The sequence below is a fragment of the Trachypithecus francoisi genome, unplaced genomic scaffold (assembly GCF_009764315.1).
Source record: "Trachypithecus francoisi isolate TF-2019V2 unplaced genomic scaffold, Tfra_2.0 Lachesis_group1, whole genome shotgun sequence".
Classification (NCBI taxonomy): domain Eukaryota; kingdom Metazoa; phylum Chordata; class Mammalia; order Primates; family Cercopithecidae; genus Trachypithecus; species Trachypithecus francoisi.
In genome coordinates this window covers 87,525,438-87,549,792 of record NW_022681454.1, presented here as the reverse complement: position 1 = coordinate 87,549,792, position 24,355 = coordinate 87,525,438, and the positions used below count along the sequence as shown (strand labels likewise).

The 24,355-nt window shown below is 37.7% G+C and overlaps 1 protein-coding gene across 8 annotated transcripts in view; it reads left to right on the top strand.

The window, feature by feature from the left end:
* FAM13A (family with sequence similarity 13 member A) overlaps nucleotides 1-24,355 on the top strand; it is a 418,718-nt gene that overhangs the window by 89,836 nt on the left and 304,527 nt on the right. For all 8 annotated transcript variants that reach the window (XM_033214803.1, XM_033214801.1, XM_033214804.1 and 5 more), the window contains one exon: nucleotides 17,537-17,726. In XM_033214803.1, coding sequence (XP_033070694.1) covers nucleotides 17,570-17,726 — 157 coding nt within the window. In that variant the 5' untranslated portion in view covers nucleotides 17,537-17,569. The remainder of the gene's footprint in view (nucleotides 1-17,536; nucleotides 17,727-24,355) is intronic.

The following is a 24,355-nucleotide window of genomic DNA, read 5'->3' as shown; positions in this document are numbered from 1 at the left end:
TGTAACTGCCATTTACTTTCTCCTACAGTCTGAACCATGTGGCAGCTCTTTTAAAACCTGAATATGTTCCAACCTCCAATCTTCTCTTTTGTGTATAATTGTTCCAGATTTTTCATTTCTTCTTCATATTACATGGTTGTATTTTTACTTTATTTTTAATTTTTTTGCTGGTCTTTTCATCAAACTTTCCCAGCCATTGAGTAATTGGTTAAAATTTGTTCTCTGGTAGTTTGGACAAGGAAGGTTCAGGTGTACAGTATTCTTGTAGCCTTTGTCTGTTCAAATTGTAGCTTTTATAGTTGAAGGACAGCTTGGCTGATTATTAAATTTGTCTCATACTTTCTTTTTTTTTTTTCTTTTTTTTTTTGTTTTGAGATGGAGTTTCACTCTTGTCGCCCAGGCTGGAGTGCAGTGGTGCAATCTCAGCTCACTGTAACCTCCACCTCCTGGGTTCAAGCGATTCTCATTCCTCAGCCTCCCGAGTAGCTGGGATTACAGCATGTGTCACCATGCCTGGCTAATTTTTGTATTACTGATAGAGACGGGGTCTCTCCATGTTGGTCAGACTGGTCTCAAACTCCCAACCTCAGGGCATGATCCGCCTGCTTTGGCCTCCCAAAGTGCTGGGATTACAGGCGTGAGCCACCGTGCCCGGCCTTGGCTCATACTTTCTTTCCATAAATATTTTGTAAGCCTTTCATGCTCTGCCAAGGTCAAATACTGCAATCTATAAATTTGAGGCTACTCTTATTTTTCTTTTATTACATGGTGACATGATTTTTGCTTGGCTGTGCAAAAGATTCTTTATTGTTAGTCTAATAATTTCCTTATAATATATCTTTGTACAGACTGTTCTGGGTTTGTGATGTGCCTTTCAATATGTAAACTCAAAGCACTTCTATTTAAACAAAGTTTTTGTGAATTATATCTTTAAATACTCTATTCCATTGTTTGATTTTCTTCACTGGGGATTTCTAAGAGTGGAAATGGGGCATAAAGTGGCATTAGTTAGCTGCTTTCTGTAACTCTCAAATCGTTTCGATTTCTAAAAATGTTTCGTTATATCTACTTTCCTCATTTCCTCTCTGCCCCTTACTGAGGTGAACAGTTTCTGTTCTTCTTTGTGTTCTTATAATTTAGTCTTCACTTCTGAAATGTTTTTTCCTTTCCCTTTTCCCCGTTTCCTGAGTTCCACCGGTCTCTACTTCACATTCTCCTATTATCTGATCACCTCAAAAACACTTTTGAAGTAAAAAAAAGAAAAAAGAGAAACGCATGTTGGAAAGAAGAATAGGTGGGATCTAAAGTGGCTCAAATTCTTCCCTGAATTTTTTATTCCTGATTTGTGTTCTTTCATCATTGTGATCAATTCTTTAACTTTTTTTATTGTGATAAAATATACATAACATAAAATTTACTGTTTTAACTATTTTAGGTGTTTAATTCTGTAGGATTAAGCATATTCACAGTGTTATGCATCACTACCACTATCCATTTCAAGAACTTTTTATCACCTCCAAAATAAACTTTATACCCATAAAACAATAACTTCCAATCCTCCCACCTCCCAGCCCCTGGTAGCCATTGTTCTTCACTCTGTCTCTGTATGTTTGCCTAGCCTAGGTATCTCATATTAGTGTAACTAGACAATTTTTGTCTTTTTGTCTCTGGTTTATTCACTTTGCATAATGCTTTCAAGGTTCATCCATCTTGTAGCATGTGTCAGAAGTTCATTCCTTTTCAAGCCTGAATAATACTCCATTTTATGTATATTCTACCTTATATTTATCCATTCATCTGTTGTGAAACAATTTAGATTGTTTCTGCTTTTTGGCTGTTGTGAATAATGCTGCTGCGAACATTGTTGAACAAATGTCTGTTTGAGTCCCTGCTCTCAGAGTATATACCCAGAAGGGGAATCATTAGATAATGTAGTAAATCTATGTTTAACTTCTTGAGGAACCATTTAGCTGTTTCCCACTTTGGCTATTCTACTTGTATTTCACTGATGATGCACAGGGGTTACAACTTTTCCACCTCTTAACCAATACTTGTTATTTTCTTTCTTTCTTTTTTTATAATAGCCATCCCAATTGGTGTGAAGTGATATCTCATTGTAGTTTTGATTTGCATTTCCCTAAAGACTAGTGATGTTGAGCATCTTTTAATGTGCTTATTAGCCACATTATGTCTTATTTGGAAAAATGATTATCCAAGTCCTTTGTTCATTTTCGAACTGGGCTATTTTTTGTTGTTGAATTGTTGGAATTCTTTCCATATTTTGAATATGTGTTCAGATATATGAATTGCAAATATTTTCCCCTATTCTATAGGATTCTATTCTATGTGTTGTGTCTTTTCACTCTATGATAAGTGTCTTTTTTTTTTTTAGATAGGGTCTCATTTTGCTGCTCAGGCTGGAGTACAGTGGTGAGATCATGGCTCACTGTAGCCTCAACCTCCTGGGCTCAAGCAGTCCACCCACCTCGGCCTCCTGAGTAGCTGGGACTGCAGGTGTGTGTCACCATGCCCAGCTTGCTTGCTTGCTTGGTTATTTATTTATTTATTGTATTTTGTAGGGACAGGGTCTTGCTATGTTGCCCAGATGTCTTGAACTTCTGGACTCAAGCAATCCTCCTGCCTCAGTCTCTCAAAGTGTTGGGATTACAGGCATAAGCCACTGCTCCTGGCCATGGTGTCTCTTGATGCACAAACATTTTTAGTTTTGAAGTTCTATTTGTCTTTTTGTTGTTGTTGTCTGTGCTTCTGTTGTCACATCCTTATTAAAATTTTGTTAGTTCTTTTTGTTAGGTTATAGTTTCCGTCTGCTTCTTGGCAGCATTTTTCTGATGAGTTCTTGCAGGAAGATAGTGATGCTTTCTTATACTTAAAAAATACTGTTTCTATGTAAATGCTGGCCATGATCCTTTTTTCCGACTCATATTTGAGTGAGATGAAGTTTTGCGAGTTAGTAGCAAGAGTTTCCTGTGGGGTATAGTGATAACAGGCCAAAGTAGCCTTTCAGGTTTCACAGCTCAGGAGGTTCCCCCCACTATTACTACAAAAATGACTGTTTTCTTAATACAGCCCCTCTGTTTGCCCATCTCTCCTTTGCCTCCCAGAAGCTGGCCTGGATCAAGAGACCTCTGTTGCCTTCTCTTTGTAAACTTGCCTTCCAAGGTGATGCACTCACTCTTAGGTAGTGTATTTTTCTAATGCTTCCTGGTATCTGCCACCTTGGTGTGCCTGTAGGTGTCCTCTGTACCTTCTCCCTCCTCTTCTCTAATCAGCTGAGTCTTGTCAGCTCCTTTTGACAGTGTGCTCTCTCTTTCAGGTGGTAAATATTTGTAGGAGAGTTTGAACGCTTTCCACTGCTGGTCCTTTCTAGACTCCTGCCCCAGTGCTGGTGTGATGTCTGCCATAAGCTTTCCGCACCATCCTCACCTTTGGCATCACATATACAAATCAGAGTTTATAGCTTTTCTGTTACTTTTCTTCATTGTCTTCATCTGTGTGGTTTCAGAAGAAGTGATACCACAAGATTTTTATTGGATTTGTCTTTAATAGATTCTTGAACATTTCAACAGTACCAAGTACATAGAGTCTTTTTTAGTAGAAAGTTTTTAGTCTAATTTGAAAAAATTAGTTGAACTTAATTTGTGACCTATAAGGTGATTTAAGTTATTTTAAATAATTTTTGGATGACGAAATCAATGGGCTAAATAGGAAAAAAACATAAAGAGAAATTTAAATGGATTATCTGTTAAAAATCTTTTCTTAAACTTTACTTTTCTGTGAATGTTTAAAGATTGTTGGATCCTTATTTTTCAGATCATAGACCTCTTTGAGAATATGATTTCTAAAAAAATTATATTTTATGTACTTTTAGGGTCTCATGATTCATGGATTCTAGGTTAAGAGCTGTTGTCTTGGATCTACAATGCACATAAATAACTCTTTATGGTATGAAATGTTTCTGTAAGGGTAACGAATAAGGTATCTAAGAACTGCTTTGAGTTTTTCAAATTAATGTACTAGATTTAGAAAATTGATTTTTAGATGGCTTCAGATTTCCTTGATTTAACAACGTATTCAGTAAATAATTGACTTTCTGACAGAACACTATTTGGGGATTCTCACATAAAGTAAGTCCATAGCTAGCTATTCCAAGGTGGACATGTGCCTCTGTTATGTCATCAGGCTACAAGTCCCTTTTTTCTATTTTACTGTACTTAGAGCTTAGCTTCTGGGTTGCTACTTAATTACAGCATGGCTATTGGGCATTGTATCTGTGATCTAGGCAGAAAACAGGGACATGGGGAAAAGACTGTATTGTTCCCCTTTTAAGGAGTTTTTCTGGTGGTCCCAGCAACATCTATTTATATCTTGTTCATCAAACATATACATATGTCTATCAAAGATGTGCTGCAATGAAGGGTGGGTACATTTTAACTGAGCACTTTATTCCCTACCATTGCAAACAAAATCAGAGTTCTCTTACTAAGGAAGAGAAACACCCATCAATAGGCAACTGCAAACTCTACCACAGTATTCTATTTTATTTTGAGACAGAGTTTTGCTCTGTCACCCAGGCTGGAGTGCAGTGGCATGATCTCAGCTCACTGCAACCTTACCGCTCAGGTCCAAGCAATTCTTGTGCCTCAGCCTCTGGAGTGTAGCTGGGATTACAGGCAACCACCACCACACCTGGCTAATTTTTGTATTTTTAGTACAGACGGAGTTTTACCATGTTGGCCAGGCTGGTCTTGAACTCCTGGGCTCGAGTGATCCACCCACCTCAACTTCCCAAAGTGCTAGGATTACAGGCATGAGCCACCGTGCCTGGCTTGCCACACTATCCTTTTAAAGAATTGGTCACCACAAAGAAATTTTTAATCAACATTTTCAGCATTAACTCTCTTCTAACTGTGTGAGAAATGCTTTTACATACATTATTTAACCCATTTATGCCTAGTGTTCCATTATTGGAACGCTAAGCTTGTGGGAGTTATAATATAGCCTACTGCTCAAGGTCATCATCCAGGTCTGATTTTTGGCAAGAAAAATTTGCAACCTTTGGCATAATTGGGTTAATTTAACTCTCATAACAATTTTTGTTGATAATGTTTGTACATATTTATGAGGTACATGTGATATTTTATTAAATGCATAGGCTGTGTAATGATCAAGTCAAGGTATTTGACTTGATCACCTCAAGTATTTATCATTTCTATGTGTTGGGAACATTTCAAGTCCATTCTTCTAGCTGTTTTGAAATACGCAGTACTTGTTAACTATAGTCATCCTACTCTGCTATCAATCTTAGAATGTATTCCTTCTTTCTAACTGTGTGTTTGTACTCATTAGCACCTCTCTTTATCTCCCTTATACTCACATTCTTAACACTTTTAACTAGGTGTTATTACTGCAGTTTAACAGATGAGGAGGCAGTCTTGGGATAGGTAAAAATTTTTATAAGTTCAAAAGGCTGAATGTGAGGGTGATCTGGCTGCAGTGTCTCCCCAGTGTTCCCTAAGATTGACTCAGTTGGTGACTGGAGAGTGTATTAGTCAGGGTTCTCTTAGAGGGACATAACTAATAGGATAGGTATATATATGAAAGGGGATTTATTAGGAGTATTGACTCAAACAATCACAAGGTAAATTCCCACCGAGTCCCAAAACCTCAAAAGTAGGGAAGCCGATAGTGCAGCCTTCAATCTGTGGCTGAAGGTCTGAAAGCCCCTGGCAAACCACTGGTGTAAGTCCAAGAATCGAAAAGCTGAAGAGCTTGGAGTCCAATGAGTGAGGGCAGGCAGCATCCAGCATGGGAGAAAGATGAAAATGGAAGACCTAGCAAGTCTAGTCCTTCCACGTTCCTCTGCCTGCTTTTGTCCTAGCCACACTGGCAGCTGTTAGATGGTGCCCACCCAGATTGAGTGTGGGTCTGCCCCTCCCAGTCCACTGACTCAAATGTTCATCTCCTTTGGTAACACCCTCACAGACACACTCAGGAACAATACTTTGCATCCTTCAATCCAGTCAAGTTGACACTCAATATTAACCATCACAGACAGGATGGGTCATCCTTCTTTATTGTTGGGTTTGCTCTTCTCCAAAGCTGCACATTCACCAAAGAGGCTGACATTCCCAGTGAGACTATACCAGTCAATGGCAAAACCAGGATTCAAACTCAAGTGCTCTAATTTCAGATCTATTCCTTTTCCAATGATGCCAACCTTATCCAAGCTAATACGATTGTCTATGTCTCTATAAAAGAGTAATCCTACAATTGTTATTGTTAATTTTTAAATTGCAATTTGGAAAGAACATGTTCCTTTTTCTCTTATGCTGTCAAAAAAAATGGTATAAGGTATAATTCTTTGTTAGCTGGAAGTTTCTGAGGGATTCCTATTTTTTCCAAATTTTTTATTAATGAAAAATAGCAAGCATTCATAAAAGTTGAAAGACTAGTATAATGGGCACTCTGTATACTGTCCACTTAGATTTAAAAATCAGCATTCTGTGATATTTGTACTCATTCCCTCTGTCTCTTTGTATGTTTGTATACATATGCATATATACAATATATATACAGGCATAGACACTTTGTGTTAGAAATATTTTAGTATTTGAAGACATCGTTACACTGCATCCCTGTTTCAGCATGCACCTCATAAGAATAAGGAATACTATAGCTGGAATAAATTAGTTCTTACATGATGTTATTATATGTTATTATACCTAAAATATTTAAAGTCACACCATCTAATATCCAATACATTTTTACATTTTCCCAGTTGTCCTGATGAGACAATTGACTGTTTTTATTTTTGCTTTTTTTTTTTTTAAAGAGACAGTATCTTGCTCTGTCACCCAAGCTGGAGTTCAGTGATGTGATCATAGCTCACTGCAGCTTCAAATTCCTGGGCTCAAGTGATCTTTTGCCACAGCCTCCTGAGAAGCTGTGGTGGGAGGATTAGCCATCATACCCAGACAATTAAAAAAATTTTTTTGTGTGGAGATGGGGTCTCAGATTGTTGCCCAGGCTGGTCTTGAACAACTCTCACCCCTTTTTTGATGTCAGTTATGCTTATATAAAGGTCTCAAACTCCTTGCCTCAAGTGATCCTTCTGCCTCGGCCTCCCACAGTGCTGCTATTACAGGCATGAGCCACCACACCTGGCCTAATTTTGCTTTTAAAAATGAGTAGACATTTTTTTTTTTTAGCAGTTTTACATTTACAGAAAATGACTGGGAAGTACAGAGTTCCCACATAATTCTTTGTCCTTACTTCCCAGTTTCTTCTATTACTATCATCTTGCATCGGTGTGGCACATTTGTTATAATTGATGAGCCAATATTGATATATTATTATTAAGTAGATCTCATAGTTTACATTAGGTTTCCCTGTTTGTGTTATGCATTCTGTGAATCTGGTAAAATGCATAATGACGTGTCCATGTTTTTCTTTAATAAATGGGGAAATAATCAAGATTCATATATTACATTTGAAGGTTGTATATTTTAATTTATTTTAAATCTAGAACCAGTCTTTCCCTCATGGCATTGATGTGTTGAAAAGTCCAGGCTGATACAATGTTAGAACGTCCCTCCTTCTGGATTTGTTTCTTTTTTCACAGTCTCTTTTAACTTGTTCTTGTAGCTCCTGTGTTTACTGTAAACTAGAAGTTAGGTTTACAAACTAGTGAGCATCACCTTAAAGGTTTTTAGCAAGAATACTTGATAAATTGTGTGTTCTTTATAATGCATCACATCAGGAACACATGATGACAAGTCCTCTCATGATTAGTAGTGATAAATTGGATCTTTGGGTAAAGATTTAAGGTGATTATAGCCAGATATAATTGTAATAGTGAATTTTTTCTTTGCAATGAGTATATAATCTGTGAGGTAATCTTTTTGACACTGTGAAAGTCTTATTCTCCAACAACCTTTCAGCTGATGTTTCGGCAGCTGCTGATTATCCTTGTTTACATTATTTATTAAGTGATTTGTGAGAAAAACGGTGGTTTTCTAATTGTCATTCCTTCTACATTTAACTGCAGCATTCTTCTGTAAAGAAGGCCTTAACTTTTTTACCGCTTTCTCTCACTTATTATGGATTCAGGAATTTTTAATGCACTATGTTATTAGTGTATTAAATATGTTAATACGTAGGTTATATGTATTAATAACAAATTTAGCTTAACTAAATATGTCATTATTTACAGTGCTTACTCTTGGTGCTTTAACTGCCCTAAATTTGCCCAGTGGGATTCCATTACACTGGCCCATAGGTCTTGTGGATGTGCCCCCTTAGGCCTTGAGCATTTTTTTTTTATTGCTTTCTGGAGCAAGATATCTCAGCATCACCTTGTACTTTCCTTGCGCTACTTTTATTTGGTGATGGGGTGTCTTTCTATCTTATTCGTTCCTTGTTAGATTTATTAACCCTAGCTCCAGTTCCAAAGAGTCTTGGAGCATATGGTTCTGAATTTAACCAGCAGTGTAACTTGATTATCCTTCAAAGTACTTTAAATATATGGGCTTTAAGTTTGTGAAGGATTGCTGTAAGGAAATACAGGCCATTGATTTCAGTAGTCTAAAATAGGATTTTGTATTAAGTTAAACAGAGCTGCATACAGGTAATGTTGGCCCCCTTGGGCTCTCACAGAGCTGCCAGTATTAAAGGTTCTGGTGATGCCATAGTGTGTTATCATTAAAAGCTCAAGCACTGGAGCCTTAAGGATCTGAGGTTATGTTCTGGCTCTAAACTTTACCAGCCATATGTATTAGTCTGTTCTCGCATTGCTGTAAAGAACTACCTGAGACTGGGTACTTTATAAAGAAAAGAGGTTTAATTGTCTCCTGGTTCCACAGGCTGTAAGGAAGCATGGCTGGTGAGGCCTCAAGAAACTTACAACCACAGTGGTAGGCAAAGGGGAAGCAGGCTCATCTTATACTTCTGGAAGGGCCAGAAGAGGGGGAAGAGAGGAAAGAGAGAGGTGCTACATACTTTTAAACAACCAGATCTTGTGAGAACTGACTCACTATAACCATCCACCCCCATGGTCTGATTACCCCTCACCAGGCACCTTCTCCAACATTGGGGATTACAATTTGAGATGAGATGTGGGTGGTGACTCAAATCCAAATTGTATCATTCTGTCCCTGGCCCTTCTTAAATCTCATGTCCTTCTAACATTACAAAATACAATCATTCCTTCTCAGCAGTCCCCCAAGTCTTAACTCATTTCAGCATTAACTCAAAAGTCCAGTCCACAGTCTCATCTGAGACAAGGCAAGTCCCTTCTGCCTATGAGCCTGTAAAATCAAAACCAAGTTGTTTTTTTTTTTTAACCAAGTTAGTTTCTTCCAAGATAAAATGGGGTACAGGTGTTAGGTAAATACATCTGTTCAAAAAGGGAGAAATCAGCCAAAACAAAGGGGCTACAAGCCCTGTGCAAGTTTGAAACCCAGCAGGGCAGTCATTAAATCTTAAAGCTCAAAAATAATCTTCTTTCACTCCATGTCTCACATCCAGGCCACACTGATGCAACGTGTGGGCTCCCAAGCACTTGGGCATCTCTGCCCCTATAGCTCTATGGGGTACAGACCCTTGGTTGCTTTCCTGGGATGGCATTGAGTGCCTACAGCTTTTCCAGACACACGACACGAGCTGTCAGTGGATCTACCATTCTGGGTCCTGGAAGATGGTGGTCCTCTTCTCACAGCTCCACTAGGCAATGTCTTGGTGGGGACTCTTGTATGGGGGCTCCAATCTCACATTTTCCCTCTGCATTGCCCTAGTAGAGGTTCTCCATGAGGATTCCACCCCTGCAGCAGACTTCTGCCTGGACATTCAGGAGTTTCCATACATCTTCTGAAATCTAGGTGGAGGCTCCTAAGCCTCAACTTTTGCCCTCTGTGTACCCATATAGGCTTAATATCATGTGGAAGCCACCAAGGCTTATGGCCTGTACCCTCTGGAGCAGTGGCCTGAGATGTATTTTGGGTCCTTTTAGCCATGGCTGGAGCTGGAGTGATTGGGACACAGGGATCAGTGTCCTGAGGTTGAGCAGAGCAACATAGGCCCTGGGCCCAGCCCAGAAAACCATGCTTCCCTCCTAGGCCTCCAGCCCTGTGATGGGAGGGGCTGCTGTGAAGGTCTCTGAAATGCCTTTGAGACATTTTCCCCTTTGTCTTGGCTATTAACATTCAGTTCCTCTGAATGTTCAGCTGCAAATTTCTGCAACTGACTTGAATTCCTCCCTAGAAAATCGGATTTTCTTTTCTACCATATGATCAGGCTGCAAATTTTCTAAACTTTTATGCTCTGTTTTCTTTTTATTAATAAATGTAAGTTCCAGTTTCAGATAAGCTCTTTGCTCATGCATATGACAATACACTGTTAGAAGCAGCCAGGTCAAATCTTGAGTGGTTTGCTGCTTTGACATTTCTTCCTCCAGATACCCTAAGTTATTTATCTTAAGTTCAAAGTTTCACAGATCCCTAGAGAAGGGCAAAATGCTGCCACTTCCTTTGCTAAAGCATAATAAGAGTAACCTTTACTCCAGTTCTCAATAAGTTCCTCATCTCCATCTGAGACCTCCTCAGCCTGGACTTCATTGTCCACATCACTATCAGCATTTTGATCACAACCATTCAACAAGTTTATAGGAAGTTCCAAACTTTCCTTCATCTTCCTTTCTTCTGAGCCCTCTAAACTGTTCCAACCTCTGACCATTACCCCTTTCCAAAGCTGCTTCCATATTTTGAGGTATCTTTATAGCAATGCCCACTCCTAGGTACCACATTTGTTGTATTAGTCTGTTCTCACATTGCTGTACATATGGGTTGTGATTCAAATCCAAATTATATCATTGTGTGCCTGGCCCTTCACAAATCACATGTCCTTACCTGAGACAGGATAATTTATAAAGAAAAGACATTTAAATGGCTCACAGTTCTGCAGGCTGTACAGGATACAAGACTCGGGAGACCTCAGGAAATTTATAATTATGGTGAAGGCAAAGGAAAAACAAGCATGTCTTACATGGCCAGAGAAAGAGGAAGAGAGGAAAGGAGGAGGTGCTACATACTTCTAAACAACCAGATCTTGTGAGGACTCACTCACTGTCACAAGAACAGCAAGAGAGAAATCCTCCCCCATGATCCGATCACCTCTCACCCAGCCCTTCCTCCAACATTGGAAATTACAAGTCCACATGAGATTTGGGGAGAGACACAAATGTAAACCATATCACCATGTAAACTTAGTCAAGTTTCTGTTCTTGGCATCTCAGTTTTCCTTTCTCTTCTCCTCTCCTCTCCTCTCCTCTCCTCTCCTCTCCTCTCCTCCTCTCCTCTCCTCTCCTCTCCTCCTCTCCTCTCCCTTCCCCTCCCCTCCCCTCCCCTCCCCTCTCGTCTCCTCTCCCTCTTTCTTTCTTCCTTTCTTTCTTTTTCTTTCTTTCTTTTCTTTCTTTTCTTTCTTTCTTCTTTTTCTTTTCTCCTTTCTTTTTTTCTTTCTTTCTCTCTCTCTCTCTCTCCCCCTCCCTCCCTCCCCTTCCTTCCTTCCTTCCTTCCTTCTTGTTGTGCATTAATTTTCTTATCCCAATGGAAATAGCTAAGAGTACATACTGATAAGGTGGTTTTGAGACTTAGACACATTAATTTTTATTTTTTGTCTTTCAAATTTTAGATTCAAGGTACATGTGCAGGTCTGTTACAAGGGTATATTATGTGATGCTGAGGTTTGGGCTTCCATTGATTCTGTCACCTAAATAGTGAACATAATACCTAATAGGAACTTTTTCAACCCTTTTCCCTCTCTCTCTCCCCTCTCTTTTTCTGTACCCAGTGTTTCATTCCCACTATATGTGAGAACATGCTGTATTTGGTTTTCTGTTTCTGCATTAGTTTACTTAGGATACTGGCCTCCAGCTGCATCCATATTGCTACAGAAGGCATGATTTCATTCTTTTTTATGACTGTGTTGTATTCCATGGTTTATGTGTACCACATTTTCTTTATCCAATCTACCAGTCATGGGCACCCAAATTCATTCCATGTCTTTAATATTGTGAACAGTGTTGCAAAAAACATATGAGCACGGGTATCTTTTTGTTAGGATAACTTATTTTCTTTTTTCTTTTGAGATGGAGTCTCACTCTGTCACCCAGGCTGGAGTGCAGTGATGCGATCTCAGCTCACTGCAACCTTTCCTCCCAGGTTCAAGTGATTCTCCTGCCTTAGCCTCCCGAGTAGCTGGGATTACAGGCACCCACCCCCACACCTGGCTAATTTTTGTATTTTTAGCAGAGATGGGGTTTCGCCATGTTGGCCAGGCTGGTCTCAAACTCCTGACCTCAGGTGATCCACCTGCCTTGGTCTCCCAAAGTGTTGAGATGACAGGCATGAGCCACTGTGCCCAGCTGGTTTATTTTCCTTTGATGTATACTACGCAGTAATAGGATCGCTGGGTTAAATGGTAGTTCTATTTTTAGTTCTTTGAGAAATCTCTAAACCACTTTTCACAGGGGATAAACTAATTTACATTCTTACCAACAGGGAATAAATGTACCCTTTTCTCTGCAACCCTGACAACATCTGTTGTTTTTTGACTTTTAATTATAGCCATTCTGACTGGTGTGAGATGAGATCTCATTGTGGTTTTGATTTGTGTTTCTCTAATGATGAGTGATGTTGAGCATCTTTTCATGTTTGTTGGCTGCTTATATGTCTTCTTTTAGGAAGTGTCTGTTCTTGTTCTCTGCTCATTTTTAATGGGGTTATTTGTTTTATTCTTGTTGATTGGTGTAAATTCCTTATTGATTCTGGATATTAGTCCTTTCTTGGATGTATAGTTTGCAAATATTTCCTCCCATTCTCTAGGCTATCTGTTTACTCTGTTGATAGTTTCTTTTGCTGTGCAGAAGCTCTTTCGTTTAATTAGGTCCCAATTGTTATATTTTGGTTTTGTTGCATTTGCTTTTGAAGACTGGATCATAAATTATTTGCCTAGACTGATGTTCTAAGGATATTTCCTAGGATTTCTTCCAGAATTTTTATAGTTTGAAGTCTTACACTTAAGTCTTTAATTCATTTTGTGTTAATTTTTGTATATGGTGAAAGGTAGGGGTCCAGTTTCATTATTCTGCATATGGTTAGCCAGTTTTCCCAGCACCATATATTGAATGGGGGCCCTTTCCCCATTGTTTATTTTTGAGAGACATGAATTTTAAACCATGTACAACAGTGTCTGTGATACAATCAGTCCCTACTATGTGTTAGCTATTATAAAAACTCAAGGCTTCTGAAATTTGTCCTGTTTACTGTATTGATGAAAGCCTTCTTTATTCAGGTCCTAATATCATAATTATTGATGTTGCTTCTGAACTACCTTACTTTGTATTAAAGAGACCATGAAACATGTAAATAACTATTTTTCTCTGCTACAAGAATATGGAATTTGGTTCTCATTTCTAGCAAGTGCACTTATCTTCACAGCATGTGTTTTTTATTCTCACAGCTATCTATTTGGATACAGTGTTAATACTGTGGCCCCTGGACTCAGCTTGCTTGCCTGCGTGTGACTCCTGGCTGCACCACTTGCTTATATGAAGTAGAGCACTTTACTGGCTTCTCTGTGCCTTTTGTGAAGTGGTAATCACAAAAGTATCTTCCTTCCTAGAGTTTCTTTTTTATAGGATTTAATGAGTGAAGCCATTTGAAGTATTGACAGCCCTAACTGGCATAGACAGTAAAGACTCCATAAAAGTTCACTGTCCTTATCATTTTGATTTTTTCTTATCTTTTAAAACTTTAATTTTCTATTTTCTCTGATTATTTTATTTTTTTCTGGGTATTTTAATCAATTAGATAGAGAGAGAGAGAATGTCTGTGTGTGTGTGTGGTTACAAAACAGAGATGAGTTCTGACTAATTTCAGCATAAAGAAACTTTACTGGAAAGTTACTGGAGCAGCTTACCAAATGGAATGAACAGTGGAAGAATGACCAGTGTCAGAAAGAGTAGATGAAGGACCATATCAGCTGCAGTGATGCAGATGGCAAATGCTATCACCCGTCTTGTTAGAGCGCTACAGTAGTACCCATTTTCTGTCTTTATGATAAGCCACTCAAGCTTCAGTGGTTTGCAGGAGAAGGGATCTGATTCACCTGGTGGAGAGACTGAGCCCCATCTTTCCTAGAGGCAAGGCAATCATTTTGAGTAGTATTGTTATCAAAGCTGTTCACAGTGAACTTGCAGTCATTCCCCAAAACACAATCTGGATTTGTTATTTGGAAAAAGGACAAGTGGAAACTTAAGTGCCCCAAACCAATAAATGTTTACTACAATCAGTGTATTTTGTTAACTATCCTAACTATTTTCCAACAAAAATAAAGCCATCAACAAGGTCACCAGTACTTAATTATAAAAAGTATACTGGTATAAAACTCAGGAGATCTGGGCTCTAGGCACAGCCCTTTTTGACTAACATCACAACTTTTTAGGTCCTGATTTTCTTATTACTAAGGATTAGAAGGCCCGTAAGGATTGTTCTAACAGTAAAACTTTAAGGTTCTTTGGTTGTCTTTCTTATGTGGAAACCTATATTGTTTTTATATACACACATGCACACACACACACACACACCCATGAATATGCTCCAGATAGTCCAGTCTTCACACTCAAGTGATGCATGGGAATTTATATGTAAACAAAAGTTTAAACAGTTAAGGTAGACTCAATACCTTAATTAGTAACTTTTTTTTTTTTTTTTAGATGGAGTCTTGCTCTGTCGCCCAGGCTGGAGTGCAGTGTTGCAATCTCAGTTCACTGCAAGCTCCGCCTCCTGGCTTCATGCCATTCTCCTGCCACAGCCTCCTGAGTAGCTGGGACTATAGGCGCCTGCCACCATGCCCAGCTAACTTTTTTTAAATTTAATTTTATTTTTATTTTTAGTAGAGACGGGGTTTCACCGTGTTGGCCAGGATGGTCTCAATCTCCTAACCTCATGATCTGCCTACCTCAGCCTCCCAAAGTGCTGGGATTATAGCCGTCAGCCACCGCACCCAGCCCTAATTCAAGGTTTTAAACTCATATAGACAGAATTTCTAAGGAAACCTTGTGAATTTCTAGGAATAAATCAAGGAATTGTGATAAGTACATATTAAGTTATTTTTTCCTCATCGTTCAAAGGTCATAGAGATTTTAGAAAATTAGAGATGTATGGAGAATAGTAATTAGGTTATCAGAATTCAGCAATCAAACGTGTCTCAACTATGTTTCCCTTTTTAAAAAGTAACCTTTATAGAAATATTTACTACAGGAATGATTAATTAGCTTTCCATTACTTTAAGAAGAAATCAGAATAATAATTCCTAGAAGAAAGAGGAGAAGGAAAAGGATTATGACAATCAGTACTCAGTGAGTGTGCCAGGCACTGTTCTTACTCCTTTACGTAAATGAACTCATTTCTACCTTGTACATTTCTATGACATGCAAACTCTTGGTATTCCCATTTTATAGATGAGGAAATTGAGGCACACAGAGGTTATATGACTTGTGCAAGGTTATAGCTAATAAGAGTCAGAATGGGATTTGATCCAGTCTTGTTCCATAGTCTATGCTCTAAACCACTATGCTGTATTAGCTGTATAAGCAGATAAAATAAGATAAAATTTATATAATTTAACTTCACTATCAGCTGTTTTTAATGCTACACGAGTTTTTTTTTTTTAAGTTTTGTTATTAGTGGTTATTTTTTAGCTGCTTGCTCACCAGATATACCTGGTTGAAATTTCCCATGGATTCAGTTGAAGGAGATTGATACATTTATAAACCTATAAGAAAAAGAAATTATTAACTGTTACAAGTTGGACTTAATTAACAAAATCATAATTTCCTTGGTAACAGAGATCATGGGTTTCGTCCATACTACTACTACTCCATAGTGGCTATCCCATGACTTATTTATAATGTTAATAGATACTAAATCTGTATTGTATCTTTACATTGGCTGAATTTTCACTAGAGAAATATGGCTTTCAAATATGACCTATAAAAGATGCAGATATGCTAGTAAAAGCTTACCTCATTCTGTAGATTATACAATTTAAAATCAAATTAAGATTGCAAGTATCCTACTCAAAGATTGTAGAATTAACTTGTAATTGTCTTATGCCACATATAGCATTTATAAGCTTGTTACTATAATTGTACATAAACTGCACTATAACATTAAATAAACCTATTATAAGTTAAGGAGAGCAATGAGATCACTTGGACTCGGGAAGGGGAACATCACACACTGGGGCCTATCATGGGGAGGGGGGAGGAGGGAGGGATTGCATTGGGGAGTTATACATGATATAAACGTCATGCACATGTACCCTAGAACTTAAAGTATAATAAAAAAAAAAAATTAAAAAAAAAAAATAAGGAGAGGAACATGGACCTAGAGCAAGATAAAACTGTCTCTTACTAGTTCTCTGACTTTTACCAAATTACTTAACTCTGGTTTTTGTTTCCTCAACTCTAGATTGAACGTAATGTTTCTACTCTTAGGATTTTTTAGTGACTAAATGATGGTGATTTAAGTCATTTAATAGTATTTCCACATTGGTTAGCTGCTACATTCATTCTCAAAAAGTGGAAGTTTCCTCCAATTTTACTGCCTCTGTCCCTCAGATAAGACTGTTTGCATTTTTCCATCTCTCTTTTCAGTGTTTGGACTTATTAACATATATAATAAAATTTATATAAGACACATGCTTAAAAAATTCCTCTTTATTTGGATGCAGATTTTTATTACAAGGAAGAAACAAACTCTTACGAATTTTTCATTGTGTTATTAATTTGAGGTAATTGAATCTTAGTTGCATTTTTATTTACAATATATATAATACAATCTTGTTGAAGAATTTAAAATTGCGACTACCTAAATGTTGTTGTTTCAAAGATTTGAGGGCATTTTGAACCTCAGTAAGAACTGAGTTGATATTATGTTCCTAAAGATTACTGAGATATTTACAGATGTAATCAAATCAGAGAACTATAATGATCATTGTACATGTAGAATGGTCGTTGTAATTTTTTCTTCTGACACTTTAAATTAAAGCTACCTTAAAATGACACCGAGACAAATTTTTATCGTTAGAAACATCTCAGGATCTGCCTGGTGTTTCACTGTTCTTATAAATGTTTTATTTTCCTGTTAACCAGGTACTTCTGAGTCACACCCCTTGGTTACTGTAGTAATATATCTTAGATACAGCAGTGTATTGCTCCTCTCTTAGCTACACACTTCAGTTGTGGCTTTAGGTTTCTCATTACTTTTCATTCCTTTTAGCCATTATATCTGAGCAACATGTGAGAGATGTTAGAGAGTTTGGTTTGAGTTGAAGTAAAAATAAGACCACAACTATTCATCTTCAAACACATTTTAATTCGCGTGTTTCTATTGTAACCATGCAACCTCCTGTGGTTAATATGACTGACTGCTCTTTTTTCTTTTTACGTTCTTTTAAGCAAAGTAAAGCAGCGGTTCGGCTGAAAGAAGACATGAAAAAGATAGTGGCGGTGCCATTAAATGAACAGAAGGATTTTACCTATCAGAAGTTATTTGGAGTCAGTCTCCAAGAACTTCAACGGCAGGGGCTCACCAAGAATGGCATTCCAGCAATAGTGTGGAATATAGTGGAATACTTGACGCAGCATGGTGAGTTAAGTCATGCTTTAGTCTTCATTTTCACAGTCTCTTGCAGAAACAAATTATTTGTATGAATTATTTCATAATGTATGATTAGACTATCCTCTAAAGCACCTTCATTAGAATATTAAATTACTGTGTAATATACTTTTTATTTAAAAAAGGGCATTACTAAAAGGGCATTACTGCTTAACATTATCTTGACAGTACTAATTTGATTAACCATAGAGCAATCACTTTAATTATAGAGATTTCTAGTTTGGAATGTTTCCTAGTTTTAAATGCTAAAATACTCTGTTGTAATATTAATAGTCAGTTTTCTAGATTAATTAAATTCCAACTGATAGTCAATAATTTTTAATGTAACCAAACATGTTTTTGGGTATCTCTTTCACCTGAGGTCAATCATGAACTTACTTATTCAATGCCTAGACTATCCTCATGCACTTAGAAGAGATACCAAAAAACTATGATGTAAAACTGATTATGCAGGGTGGCAGGGGGGTGGTTTCTCTTATCTTTATAGAGATAAAATTAAGCATGTAAAACATTTGGAGAATAATATAGTACATTATACAATAAAAAGATAAATTATATCTTAGTTACTGAGAGCTGTGTAGCCCACAGCTTTTTGATGATTTTGTTTAAAATAAATCATAAGCCTGGATCATTTGAGAGAATGTTTCCATATTCCCTGCATCTTTTTTTTTTTTTTTTAAGAGAGAGGTTCTTGCTCTGTTACCCAGGCCAGAATGCAGTGATGTGGTCATAGCTCACTGTAATCTCATACTTTAGGGCTCAAGTGATCTTCCTTTCTTAGCCTCTTCTGTAGCTGGGACTACAGGTGTATTCCACCACACCTGGCTGATTTATTTTTATTTTATTTTTTGTAGAGACAGGTTTTCCCAATGTTGCCCCAGCTGGTTCTGAACTCCTGGACTCAAATGATTCTCCCACCTCAGCTTCCCAAAGTGTTGGGATTATAGGCATGAGCCACCACACTCAGCCATGTAGGGATTTTTAAATGTAGAACTTGAGGCTTCAAACATATTCTGTACAGTAGTCCCCCATGTTATGCATGGTTTGGTTTTCCAGGGTTTCACTCTTACCTGTGACCAATCATAGTCCAAAGTTGCTAACTGGAAAATTCCAGAAATAAACAATTCATCAGTTTTTGGGGTTTTTTTGATGTTTGTTTTTTGTTTTTGTGACGGAGTTTCGCTTTTGTAGCCCAGGCTGAAGTGCAGTGGCATGATCTCGGCTCACTGCAACCTCTGCCTCCCGGGTTCAAGCAATTCTCCTGCCTCATCCTCCTGAGTAGCTGGGATTAAAGATGCACACCCAGCTATTTTTTTTTTTTTTGTATTATTAGTAGAGATGGGATTTCACCATGTTGGCCAGGCTGGTCTTGAACTCCTGACCTCAGGTGATCTGCCTGCCTCGGCCACCCAAAGTGCTGGGATTCCAGGCATGAGCCACTGCACCCGGCCAACAATTCATCAGTTTTAAATGGTACAGCCTTCTGAGTAGCATGATGAGATCTCTAGCCATCCTGCCGCTTGGGACCTTAATCGTCTGCTTGTCCAGTGTATCCATATGTGTATGCCACCTGCCTGTTAGTCACTTAGTAGTGGCCTCAGTTTGCAGATTGATCATTGTGGTATCACAGTGCTTGTGTTCAGGTGGCTCTTATTTGACTTAATAATGGCCCCAAAGTGCAAGAATAATAAGGCTGGAAATTCAATAATGCCGAAGAGAAGCCATGAAGTGGCTTTTAATTGAAAAGGTGCGTTCTCAACTTAATAAAGGGGGAAAAAAATGTATGCTGAGGTTGCTAAGATCTATGGTAAGAACAAATCTCTCCCAATTATTCTGTTGTATTGCTTTTTTTTTTTTTTTTTTAAAGGGACAGGGTCTTGCTCTGTTGCCCAGGCTGGAATGCCTTGGTGTGATCATAACTCACTGCAGCCTCATATTCCACGGTTCAAATAATCTTCCCACCACAGTCTCCTGAGTAGCTATTGTACAGGCATGTGCCACTGTAACCTGCTAATTAAAAAAAATGTTTTTAGAGGCAGGTCTCGCCATGTTGCCCAGGCTGATTTGAACTCCTGGCCTCAAACAATCCTTCCACCTCAGCCTCTTAAGTAGCTTGGATTATAGATGTGAGCCATTGCAACTGGCTCTATTCTGTTTTTTTATTGTTATTGTTAATCTCTTACTATGCCTACTTTTTAAATTAAACTTTATCATAGATATGTATGTATGGGGAAAAAAACCCAGTATATGTAGGGTTTGGTACTATCCAAGGTTTTAGGCATCTATTGGCAGTCTTGGAACATATCCCCTTTGGGTAAGATGTGTCTACTGTATTTTGAGTAATTTGTTTCAGGCCATGTCTTTCCAGGATTACAAGTCTCTTCTCCCTTTCTGATAAGAATCATTTATTGGAAAGGAGTGAGAAGCGCTCATCACATGTTCCTTTATAGGAATATGTATCAACTTCTGACAGGGACTCTATGGCAGATTATTCATTCTGCTGATGGTTAGATGTTAATTGAAAAAAACATCTATCTGCTGTAGTTACTAGGCATGTAGATGACTGATATGATTAGGCTTTGTGTTCTCACCCAGATCTTATCTTGAATCATAATCCCCTAGTCCCCACATGTCAAGGGAGAGATCAGGTGGAGGTAATTGAATCATGGGGGTGGTTTCCCCAGGCTGTTCTCTGATAGTGAGTTCTCAAGAGATCTGATGTTTTCATAAGAGGCTCTTCCCCCTTCGCTCAGCACTTCTCCTTCCTGCCGCCTTGTGAAGAAGGTGCCTCGCTTCCCCTTTGCCTTCTGCCTCGTAAGTTTCCTGAGGCCTCCCCACCATGCTGAACTGTCTTTCTTTTATAAATTACCCACTTTCAGGCAAAATTTTATGACAAAATTTTTTTTTTTTCCTGAAAACTTAAGAGCCAGGTTTCTGTTCTTACTCTGTAGAGTTTTTCTCCTTATTAAAGGAAGATAAATTGCAAAAAGGCCAGATTCTTAGAAAACAGCTCTGGATTTATTCAAATACTTCAAACAGTTAAACAGAAACAGTGTTACACATAGTATGACAGGAAGATGGAAGTTTGGCCTACAAAATCTGGAAGCTGGGAGTTACAACCAGCTTTAATAGGATTTATTTACATACTTGGTTTTGAGTAAGACTGTGTATCCCACCGAGTTAGATACAAATGGATTTCTAGATCATTCATTTAATCTGTTAAGTAGGGATGTATATTCATGTAGATGTCCAACTATGGGTACCTGAAGTAATATTTTGGTTTTGGCATAATCAGTGTTCTTTCTGTCAACATTAATTGGTAATAGTCTCTTGAGCATACTTTTATTGTGTAAAAATATTTTACATTTTTAATTTTTAAAAATTTTAATATTTTTGAATAGTTAATAAAGTTATGTGGTTCAAAATATAGGAAGGTATATAGTGAAAAGTCTCTCCCTGCAAACTGTCTCCTGACCTTTGTTTTCTCTCTCTAAAACAGTATTACTCTACCTGTTTCTGGTATCTTCTTAAGATGTTTCATATATATATAAGTATATGTCTGTGTGTTCTTTTTTCCCTTTTATCACAAATATTGCATACTGTTCTGAATCTTTTAAATATCAATGTATTTTGGAGATTGTTCCATATTGCATAAAGAGCTTTACTCATTTTTAATTATTTTCTTTTCCTCTGCCTACTGTTTTACCATATGTATATATCATGTCTTTAAGCAGTCTCATGCTGATGGGCACATGGATTGTTTCCAGTCTTCTATTGTTTACAAACAATGATTCCATGGTTAACCTGTAACATATGGCATTTCAAGCACATGCGAGTGTGTGCATAGACTGCCTTCCTGGAAGTGGACTCCTGGGTGGTCAGAGGATATGTGCATCTGTAATGAACTCTATCAGAGTTGAAACAGTTTATACTCACACCATCAACATATAAAAATTTTGGCAAAATTTAAATTAGGGATTGATTTTCTTCTGCCCCTCCTTAGCATACTGTTAGTTATACTTTAACAGGGTGTATTTGGGTAATGCAAACTAAACATTTTATTAAGTTAAATCAGTCATTCTTAATGAGGGATGTGAAATAGAATCACTAGTGGAATCTTTCATAATACACATGCATTGCCCACACCTCATATCTACTGAATCAGAATCTTGACTGGGCAAACTCCGGTAGGCCTAGCACCTGTATTTTGAAAGGCTATGTAGTTAATTACTATGTAGAAAAACATAAGCCCCTTCTTGTATTTGAAACTATCATGTTAATAAACCAAAGAAACTGTGTAAGTTTGAAGGGTAGTATAAAGTTTGAGGGCATAATACTTCAATTTGTTTTATTTAATTACTTTGCAGTTTTTTTCAGGTCAACAAATATTTACTGTACACCTGTGATATACAGTAAGCACTGTGTCAGGCATGGGAATGGGACTATAAGGGTCACGTGACCGGTCATATAATTCAATCATAGGTTGGTATTTTGGTTATGCTTTATTATTGTTTCACGTAAATGCAGACAGTTTAACAATTGGCATGAGAGTAAACTGTTATTGTAATGGAATTTTAAGACAGAAAGATCTATGTCAAGCCCTTTAAGCAGATTTTGGATAGTTTCATTTAAAAATATATACATTATAACTTATAAAACATATAGTCTTTAAACTCTTTTTCTCACTGACAATGTTAACGGCTTCTTTCTCTTAGTTTAGCATGAAGATACTATAGGTTATGCCGTTTTAACCTGCAGTGTAGAGTTTCAAGTCACCACCAGGTGTCAGAATGTGCTTACTTATTGTCATACTACTTCCTTGGCCAAAGTGTGCTGTTAGGCAAATTGTGACTTCTGGCATATTGTTTCTAATGGTATATTCTGTTTCTAATATTCATACTATTTTGAAAGAAATATTTCAATTGTACAGAAAAGTATCTTTCAGTGATGTAGATATTAACTTACATAATTTTTTCATTTCTAAACCACTATTAAGTTGCTGTTTTGTAGTAATTAGCACATAGCCTAAAATCAAATATAATAGAAGCTTTGAAATGTATGAGAGTAACTGTGCTTCATGAAGTCATCCAAATATCCCCTTTTTCTGAATATTTTTGTTATAGTCATAACTTTCTAAAATTTTAGGGTGGGAAAATTTAAAGGTTATTTGGTCTGGTAAGCCTCATGTGGGTATTGGATGTATTCTAGCCTCATAAGAGGCTTAAAAAACTGTATGGATTCTTCTTCTCAGAATGTGATATATTCATGTCCAGGATTATAAACTTTCCCTAGTTGAACATCACTAATTACGATAATTAGTGATAAAAGAGTTGTGGGTGGGAGATATTCCTGAGGGAAGAGTTGTTCAGATAAATGGGACAGAGACAGGAAAATATTACTAAGGAGCATTAAATTCAGTCACTTCTACTTGTACCTTATACATCTGCTAGTTTGGTCCAATGGGATCAGGAGGCTTGAGGACCACAGACAGTTCTTGGAGCTGGGTAGTTTTTTCTGAAATTGCTGGAAGTATATTTATTTGGGGGAAGGTTCAAAAAAACCTTGTTGGAAAAGAAAGACTAAGGTCAAAGCTAAAAAGAAAAAAAAAAACAGCATCGTGAAATCAGATCTAAGGGGCATTTGGTAGGCCAAAAACAGAAGGCAAGGTTAGGTTAAGCAGCTGGGTAAATATAGGAACAGGAAACAAATCTCTAAGTTTTCAGGATTTCAGCTTTGACCAGGGATGGAATGCCTTTCTGTTGGATGCTAGCTGCTTGATTGTTGGATAAGTTTCTGAAGCTAAAGATAAACTTTTGTATAGTAGAGGAGACAGACTTTGAAAGCTTTAAACAATTAAGCTGGTGTCTCCCAATAGAACCTGATATTCCACAGAACTTAAGGGAAAGGTGTATCATATTTGTTATCCTTTTGCTGCATAACAGATTACCCCAAAACATAGTAGATTAAAACAATAGTATTTATCATTATCTCACAGTTTCTGTGGGTCAGGAATCCAGACACATCTTAGTTGTGTCCTCTGTCTTAGAGTTACAAGGCTGTGATCATGGTATCAGCCAAGGCCTCAGTCATATCAGGACTCAACAGGGGAAAAATTCCCTCCCAAGCTCATTCATGTGGTTGTTGGCAGGATTCTGTTACTTGTGAGCTGTTGACCTGAGGGTTTTCAGTTATTCACTGGTCTTTGGCCAGATACCACCTTTAGATCTTTGCCCGTGGCCAGTAGCTAATAAAGTACATCAGAGAGACGGAGAGAGAGGGGGAGAGAGAGAGAAAGAGAGAGAAGCATGATGGATTGTCAGTCTTTTATAACTTAATCCCAAAATATGACATGACATCACATTTGCTGTATTCTGTTGTTAGAAGCAAGTCACTAGGTCTGGCCCACACTCAAGTAGAGGGGATTATAATGGGTGTGGTACGAGAAGTGGGGATCATGGGAACTATTTTAGAAGCTGTCTGCCACACAGACCAACTGATATCTCGTCCATTTAGGTGGTGCCCTGGTCATAGTCATTGTTAAATACTTTTAATATCATCCCTAGTGTCACAATTTTTTTCAGAATTGGAGCTAAAATTCA